The sequence below is a fragment of the Olea europaea genome, chromosome 23 (genome assembly GCF_002742605.1).
Source record: "Olea europaea var. sylvestris chromosome 23, O_europaea_v1, whole genome shotgun sequence".
Classification (NCBI taxonomy): Eukaryota; Viridiplantae; Streptophyta; class Magnoliopsida; order Lamiales; family Oleaceae; genus Olea; species Olea europaea.
Window position 1 is genome coordinate 11,613,511 of NC_036259.1, and position 9,154 is coordinate 11,622,664.

Consider the following 9,154-nt stretch of genomic DNA (forward strand, 5'->3'; position numbering starts at 1 on the left):
CAAACGATCTCCATTGTCTCATAATTTTATATGTTGTTTTTGGCTCTTGAGAAAAAAATTAAGATATATTATATCGTCTTATTCGTGCAAGGAAACTTATAATAGCATTATAATTTTAGTACAACTCAATTAATTTTATACCATGTGCCTGTTTGGTATGGTTAAAATTCAGATTTTTGGTAAATTTTGATAAAAAATAATAAAATATATGATGAACTTTGGTAAAAGTGACATATTTCATAACTTGTATGGCTAAAATTATTGTTGATATTTACTTAAATTTTTATCAAGTTTTTAAGGTACACCAAACAAGAGTTATGAGACTCAATAACTATATAATCGGTGTTGGGGTCAACCTTTCTTTTTTTCAGCCATATTCACTATTACCACTAAGAGACAGTTAGGAATTTTAAGGATGATTTTTAAATTCTAAACTTGAGTACTAAGTTTGGTAATGTTTTATATACCCACAATTGCTATGTCGTTGCTTTTGTGGACAAATAGACAAACGTAAGCTAATCATCTTAAGGATTTGTGGTTAGAAATTATCTTGTTATTATTATGAAGCCATAGACCGATAGACATTAGATGCCAAATAACATAATAACTTATTTAGTTGAGTTGACCAGAATATATTAGATAACATAAAGATAATAAAAAATTAAAAAAATCTTCTTTACAATACTTTACAAGGAAAATGATAAATAGATAGGCTAAAAAATAGAAAGCAAAAAACAGACTGAGGTGACAACAATTTCTTGGGTGTTTTTTTTTCTTTTAAACTTTTAAACTCTCCAATCATGTATCGACATGTGTGTAGCCTTTTTTCAGCCTGCTTCTGTAGCATTGCTCACTTTACAAACATTATTATCAAAATGTGACTAGCAATCAAAGTTCGAAACAGCTTTATAAGTGAAAGCACTGACTAGCTCATCTTTACGAGGTTGGGTTCAAGCGCAAGGACTCAAGTCTTGAGTTAGTTGACCCACGCGGGCTTGAATTGTCAAAATTATGGAAAATATCAGCGCAAACTTGTGTAGGAGAAAAAAAAAAAGAATTTATAGGCTCGTCATTATTTCATAGATTTGTCAAAATGTGAAGAGCCAACCATGTTTTCGGTAGATGAAAGGATCGATTGGCTCATAGATACAATGGAGTTGGGCTCGAGAGTAAAGGTCACTGGAGGATCTAGGGGGACTGGGCTGTGCTATACCCCGTCCCCCCAACCCGATTCATAATGATTTTTTTTTTATATGTGAATTTTATTTTATTATATATATATTTTGCGTATTAGTTCATCCTAAAATTTTTCCTAGATCCGCCTCTAGTAGAAACTCGCCCACTACGTGAGTTGCTACACACAAGCGTTTAGTTAAGCCGAACATATTGCAAATTTATGTAGAAAAATGTAAACAAATGTGCTGGTAAACACAATCCGTACCATGAGGGCTATGTTGGAGCTATTAAGCATGTTTGATTAAGCTCATTTTTGGAGCTTTTAAGTTAATCCAAACATCCTCGTACTGATAAAATTTTGAGACAATTTTATGACTACCTTTGCTTGTAACTTATAAGATCATTCAAACATAATTTTGGTCATGATAAAGTCAAGAAGAATGAAATATCATATGTGAAGAGTAATTTATCATAGACCATCTCAGAATAGGGTGGTAGACATGGACATTTTACTGCCTTATACCACAACCTGTCCCTACAAGTTGTAATCATTAAACTTGCCTCCTGGGACATAATTCAGTAGTGCAAAGGATAGGAGTGAGATTATCTCACGCCTTACTGGAAGTCGCAGTGTGGGGGTTCGATTCCTGAGACATGGAATTGGACTCCTTGTAGGCGCAGTGTACATGCAGCTCTTGTTCCCCGGCCTACTGGGGCACATCCTACGATTTACCTTCCTCACAAAGCTCTAGGGGCTGGTTGGTGGGGGCCCTCAAATTTGGGGTTCAACTTTTATTATTATTATTATTATTATTATTATTATTATTATTATTATTATTATTATAAGTTGTAACCATTAAACTCTTATATCAAATTGAGCTCGTGATTGACAATCATTATTTAAAAAACTTTTTTATATATACTCATTTTAAATTATACATTGACAAAATAAAATATTTTACACATAAATCTAAAATTTTTTCCTACTTTTTAATTAAATATTCTTCTAAAAATCACTATTCAAAAAATTATTTTTTCCTAAATAATGACCATCAAACATAGGAGAAAATAAGGACCAAACATGCAGCTGAGGGGCCGGAGGTTCAGGGACGAGGATATATAGTCTGGCGCAAGCTGGGACACCTCGTTAAAAAATAAAAAAAAAAAAAAAAAAATAAGGACCAAACATTTTGGGAGCATCATAACATCCTTCAACAAGTAATGCTATTTATAGTGAAAATTATCGATAATCGTCCTATGTGACATACACGTATCAATTGGTTATAGAATAAACCTAATTTGTCTGTATAATTTGCCAAAAAATTTGACATAATTACATGTGACAGTGAATGATTAGATGAAAAAATTGACTGTATTTTAAATTATCCAATGATAAAATATCATTTGATATTATGTCAAAATTTTATGTCGACCTTGATATTAGTGGAACATGACTAAAAGATGACTAGAAACAGGATTCCCATCCGTACAGCCAATTACGTAGTCAAACTCTCAAAAAAATAAAAAAAATAAATAATAATAATAATAATAATAATAATAATAATAATAATAATAATAAGAAAAGAAAAAAAAGGACTTTACAGAAACTCCAGCCAATCAAAAATCGACAACATTTCTGATGAAACCACTCTGGTTTAGCAATACCACATCTGAAACTATTTCACATCCCAATACAAATATAGATTTTTTCACTTGTGTATGTACATGTTCTTACATCTTTAAATTTAACTCAAACGTTGTCTCTTGTCCGTGCATATACATAGAAATACTCAAACATCATTCATCGTTCTTAATCTATTTGTATGCAAGAAAACTATAGAGACAGATTTTTGTTGGGTCTTTTAGAGAGGAACAGAATGGGTAGAGGAAGAGTACAATTGAAGAGAATCGAGAACAATATTAATNGTAATGGACTTGATCTTGGGTTTCCAAGATAATAAATATACTCGAGTAACGAGATGTTATTCTATATGATCATGAGGAGCATCGCTAGGTTGCTTGAAGGTTACTTATTTATGGGAGTAAGTTTTCTTCTATTGCAATCCTTTCTCTATCTTTCTTTTTTTTTTTAATCTGTAAATGTAAAATCTCTTGATCAAAACTCTTTTATTACACTCTTGATTTGAGGTTAGGAATCTTGTAAGCCTCGTATCATGTATTATTTTTATTGTTAACAAAATAAGTCAACTATAGTCGGGGGCAGATCTAGGAAATATTTTAGGACGGCCTAATGCGTGTTTATTTATTTAATTTTTTTTTTAAATTATGAATTGGGAAGGGGGTACGGGTTGTAGCACATACCAGCCCCTCAAATCCACCATTGACTATAGTAAATTTATTAAGAAAACAAAATCTACATAGGATTTTTGGATTAGTCTCTCTCCCGAGAAATGGTATATGTACAAGGAATTTGTACAAGGACTAAGACACTTAACAATTTTTCATTGGGCGTCAACAAAAAAATAAATTAAAAATTAGAAAATGAGTTCTGGGAAAAATGGAGCTCAAACATAGGCAAGCCCCGTTTGGCCCTCATTACTTGTGTTTTTCTTCTTATTTTCAATTACACAATATTTCGTATAATAATATTACACATAAACTAGGGATGTCAAATGGACCAGTCGGCTCGGCTCGGACTCGTCAACACGAGCCGAGCTCCTGATGGCCCACAAGCCTAAAGTTCATATGCTCGTGGGCTCGTAAAAAATGTGAAGTTATCTCACGTCAATGGTGTAAAGGATAGGAGTAAGGTTATCTCACGCCTCATTGACAGCCGCAGTGTGATTGTTCGATTCCTGAGACATGGAATTGGACTCCTTGTAAGCGTAGTGTACAGGTAGGTGTTGTTCCCTGGCCTGCTGGGATACATCCTGAGATTTACCTCTCTCACAAGATTCTAGGAATAGGGCCGTGGGGGCCCTCAAGGTTGGAGATCAACTTTAAAAAAATTGGAAAATTTTCAAAAAAAAGAAAAAAAAATTTGAGCTCGTGGGCCGAGCTGAGCCACCTCTAACATAAACAAAAAATTTGTCTTTCCTTTTTCAATCACACATTCTTCAAAAAACACTATTCCAAAAATTATAATTCCAATATTATCTTCTATTCCCAATTATTATTATTATTATTATTATTATTAATTTTTTTTTTTTTTTTTTTTTTTATCTTCAAGTTCCCAAACAAAAGTGGTATTAGAGCAAAGTTATAACTGTGAAAAGAATAGATGGCAAACTAATTATATTTATAATACATAGTGTATTCGTATGAAGGCATATCTTGAAAGTAGGATTTGATAGAGATATGTTTTGAATCTCAAAATGAAGAAATCATCTTTCAACCAGAAAGAGAAAGGATCAAAAGGCTTTTTAAAATTCGTTTGACATAACTTTTGAAAAAATCGAAAGGAGCTCTTGTGATCAAAAGCTCCTTTTGATCCCTTTGCCATGACAATTTTTTTTTTTCTGTTGACTTGGGCCAAAGTGTGTTACATTTTGGCAAGTTTTTATCACCCTTTAATGTAGAATCTTCAGTTGCAACAATATCTAAATCATTCATCTTTGTTCATTTTCTGCCGACCTCGTAATTATAGGGATGTTGAGAAGATATTCTTAATCATATTGTATCATCTAACAATAGTTACTTATGAGGTGTGTATGAAATTTGTTTAAATGAAAAAGCTATATCGAATACTGATTTCGCTATTATTGAACTTCATTTTTTTTTTTAAAAACCCTTTTTTAAAAAAATCATTTTCAACGCAAATCGAAAACGTTCCTTTCTTTTTAAACAACACGTATTCCCAAAAATCACTATTTTAGAAAGCATTAACTCCAAAATGGGATTCAAACAATAGGTAATTAGCACATAATGTTCTTACATTTCACTATTATTGTGGAAAATGTCTTTATTTTCATTTTTTTCGCATTGTCATCACTATTTGCATCTTTTATTGCATAAAAGGTCATTTTCATTCATTTTTCTCAATTAAAAGTTGTGAAATGACGAATATATCATTTTATTTAAATAAAACAAAAAAAAAGAATTAATTGTAATCATAATCCTAAATTTTTTTGAAAAAGTGCAAATGAATCTTAAATAAATTATTAAAAGGGCAATTTGCAGAAAATGTCCATACCTTTCACTATTATTGTAAAAAAATATAAAAAATATCCATACATTTCAATTTTTTGGGGGGATTTTCACTCTTAATTACACCTTTAATTGCGCAAACCATCATTTTTATCCGTTTTCATCCAATTTCTCAATAAAAGCTGTGAAATAATTAATATACATTCCCATTGAATTTTATTTTTTAAAAAGAAAAATAATTTTTTTAATTTCAAATTTTTTATTTGGGATTCATTTACACTTTTCTTAATTTCTGATTTTTTAATAATTTATTTGGAATCGTTTGCACTTTTTTATTTCTCATTTTTTTAATAATTTATTCGGGACTCATTTACATTATTAAAAAAAAATTGAAACTATGGTTGCAATTAGTTCTTTATTTTTTATTTTTCTTTCTTATTTAAATAGTAGGGTATATTTGTCATTTTACAAATTTTATTGAGAAATTAGATAAAAATAGATAGAAAATATGATTCGCAACAAAGCTGTAATCAAGGGTGAAAATGCAAAAAGAAAAAAAATCATAATAAAAAATAAAAAGTAAAAATGAAATGTATGGACGTTTTTCATAATAATAGTGAAAGATAGGGATATTATGTGCTAATTACCCTTTTATTAATTGATTTGGGTCTCGTTTGCACTTTTTAAGAAAATTGGGACTATAGTTGTAATTGGATCTTCTTTTTTCTTTTTCTTTTATTTAAATAGAAGGATATACTTGCCATTTCACAATTTTTAATTGACAAAATGACTTTTTGTGCAATGAAATGTGGAAATAGTGGTGAAAATGTTAAAAAATAAAAGGTAATGATATTTTTCACAATAATGGAAAAAATTAAGGACGTTATGTGCTAATTACCCTTCAAACAATAATATATCATATTACGTATATAGAAGTTTCATGATTAATCACGTCTTCGATCCAACATAGATTCACTTTTTACTTCGAAATAATTATAACTAGATTTGCAATTTTAAGTCATATATAGAAAATAAAAAGACCATAGTCAATATTAATTGATTAAAATTAGTGAGAAAGAGATTAATTTTAATTCAAGATCTTTCTGGGCCTGTGGTAGTGTAATTATGGAACGTTAGATTGAATAAAAAAAAGACACGGGTAAACAAGAAAAAAATGTTAAAAATTTTGTGTTGTCCGGTTAATCTACATATATTTTTTCGTATTAATCTAAATCCTTCATTATTTACTCTGTTCTTAAAAACGGATTAGAAATATTAGATCCATAGCTATTTATAACTTTCAATCAAATTCTTTCATTGCCGTTATTAATATATTCAATGGACTTATTTGGTTTACAATTATTACTTGTGAAGTATTGGAGTGTTTGATATGTAATATTAGATAATATTTTACAAAATAAGTAGATAACGAACTTGGAAAAAATTAATTTTATACAACAAATATTTTGGAATTTGTTTGAGGCATGCGTTTATTTCTTGAATATTACCTGGTATAAAAATAAATAAATAAATAAATAATGCATTATCTATGTTTTACTTAAAAGTTCTATTGATTTATTGTGCTAAAATTACTTATCTAGATGGCTTTTTACATAATTAATAGATATTTTGATATTATAGTTTATAACAGAAATTTTTGCAATCTTTTATTACAGCATGGAAAAGATTCTTGAACAATATGAAAGTTATTCATATGCAGAAAAGAAGAAAACAACTAATGTTGAGTCACCTGTAAGTGGGAAAAAAATTTCATGACTGCATTTTATTTATTTATTTTATGTTTTTTCAAATTCTGATATTGAAATTTACTGTGATTTTTTGATAGGTAAGTTTGAATCTGGAATATGTAAAGCTTAAGGCTAGAGTGGAGGTTTTGCAGAGAAACCAAAGGTTCATATTTTTTTGATAGCATGTTTGCTGAGCTTAAAAAAAGTTAAAATTAAGTTAACATGTTTGGATAAACTACTTTTTCTTCTTACTTTTAAGTAAATAAAAATGATAGTTTTAAAATTTAACTAACTTATTTCGAGTATTGGTGTGGATACTTTTAAGTAAAACTAGTTACTTTACTTCTTAAAAAAGTTAAAATTAAGTTAACTTGTTTAGATAAGCCACTTTTTTTTTTACTTTTAAGTAAATAAAAAATGATATTTTTAAAACTTAACTAACTTATTTTGAGTATTGGTGTGCATACTTTTAAGTAAAAATAGTTACTTTACTTCTTAAAAAAGTTAAAATTAAGTTAACATATTTAGATAAGCTACTTTTTTCTTACTTATAAGTAAATAAAAAAAGATATTTTTAAAACTTAACTAACTTATTTCGAGTATTGGTGTGAATACTTTGTTCTAAGTAAAACTAATTACTTATAAATAGACTTCTTTAAGCTTAGCAATAGATGTGGCTAGTCTTTTATTTAATGATTTTCCTCTAAAAGCTTAAATGGTTAGATATATTATAAATTTTATTTATTTGTTTTGTATTCCAACATTCTACTTCACGCGTAAATCCTAATAAACTTTTTGCAAGCGTTTGACACGTAAAATTTTCATAAATATGCGGTGCGAGAAGATTTAACCTCGAATTTGTTTGCTTTGACAATAAATTAAATCATATATATAATTCTCGACAAAGTTAAATACAAATTAAACTTCAAAAGGGGTGCCTGTAGTAAATGAAAGAAACAATACAATAAGGCAATGAATGTGCCAAAATAATTTCTTTCTTTAATCTTTGCAGGAACCATATGGGAGAGGACTTGGATTCCCTGAGCTTGAGACAGTTGCAAAATTTGGAAAATCAGATTGATGTTTCTCTTAAACTCATTCGATCTCGCAAGGTAAAAGCTATTATTTATTAGTCGAAAACCTCAACTATTATGGAACTTTTTTTTTGAAAAAACAATGAAGTCACTGAAATCAAGAGTCTCCCTTCTGTAGAACCAACTCATGAATGAATCTGTTTCTGAGCTTCAAAGAAAGGTAAGAACTTTTACCTTACATTTTATTTTATTTATTTATTTTTTTTTTTTGAAAAATGAGCATGATATTTAAGTTATTTCTACGAAGAAATCCAACAACAAATGAAATTTTATGAAAATTGTACTCTAACATATAAAAGCTTGGACAACTTTTGACATGAGTCCCAAAACTTAGCGTGCTTTGATATTATCGTTATTTATAAGGAATTCATTCTATGTAGTATCACTACGTGAGATTATTTTTAATTTTCTCGATCTAATTTGGTCTTAAACAACTTCGTCAATTATAGAGGATTAATTTTTTCAGCAAGAATACATTGACGTATGTCTAAATATCAAAATCAATTTCTATAATTTTCTACCTCACAATTTCATTGCAGGATAAGGCATTGCAGGTGCAAAATAACATGCTTATGAAGAAGGTAAACTCTAAAATCCATCCAATATTAGATATTGGTGTTTAATGTATAACTTCACTTGTATTCAATTATGTACCTGCCAGCAATATATAGCCAAAAATGCATGATGTACAATAGCATTCACGAAATATATATACACACTAAGCCTTTCGCTATGATCATGTAAATATATATGTATTTTTAGGTCAAAGAGAAGGAAAAAGTACTGGCACAAACTTCTCAGTTGGAACAACAAAACCATGATATGAACTCATCTTCTTTTGGTCTACCCCAGCCTTTGAACTTCTTCAATTTCAGGTACTCTCTCTTTCTCTATGTATATATATGTTTGTGGAAATCGTTGAACTCAAGGGCGGATCCATGATTTTTGTTAGCGAGGGATGAAATTAAAATTAAAATTAAAATAAATAAATAAATAAATAAATATATATATATATATATATATATATAT

The 9,154-nt window shown here is 29.0% G+C and overlaps 1 protein-coding gene across 1 annotated transcript in view; it reads left to right on the forward strand.

Annotated features, from left to right (window-relative positions):
* The first annotated feature begins 6,958 nt into the window (after nt 1–6,958).
* Nucleotides 6,959–9,154, forward strand: part of LOC111372395 (agamous-like MADS-box protein AGL8 homolog) — a 4,888-nt gene continuing 2,692 nt past the window's right edge. The window contains exons 1-6 of the mRNA XM_022994740.1: nt 6,959–7,035; nt 7,130–7,194; nt 8,044–8,143; nt 8,244–8,285; nt 8,665–8,706; nt 8,888–9,000. Coding sequence (XP_022850508.1) covers nt 6,961–7,035; nt 7,130–7,194; nt 8,044–8,143; nt 8,244–8,285; nt 8,665–8,706; nt 8,888–9,000 — 437 coding nt within the window. The 5' untranslated portion in view covers nt 6,959–6,960. The remainder of the gene's footprint in view (nt 7,036–7,129; nt 7,195–8,043; nt 8,144–8,243; nt 8,286–8,664; nt 8,707–8,887; nt 9,001–9,154) is intronic.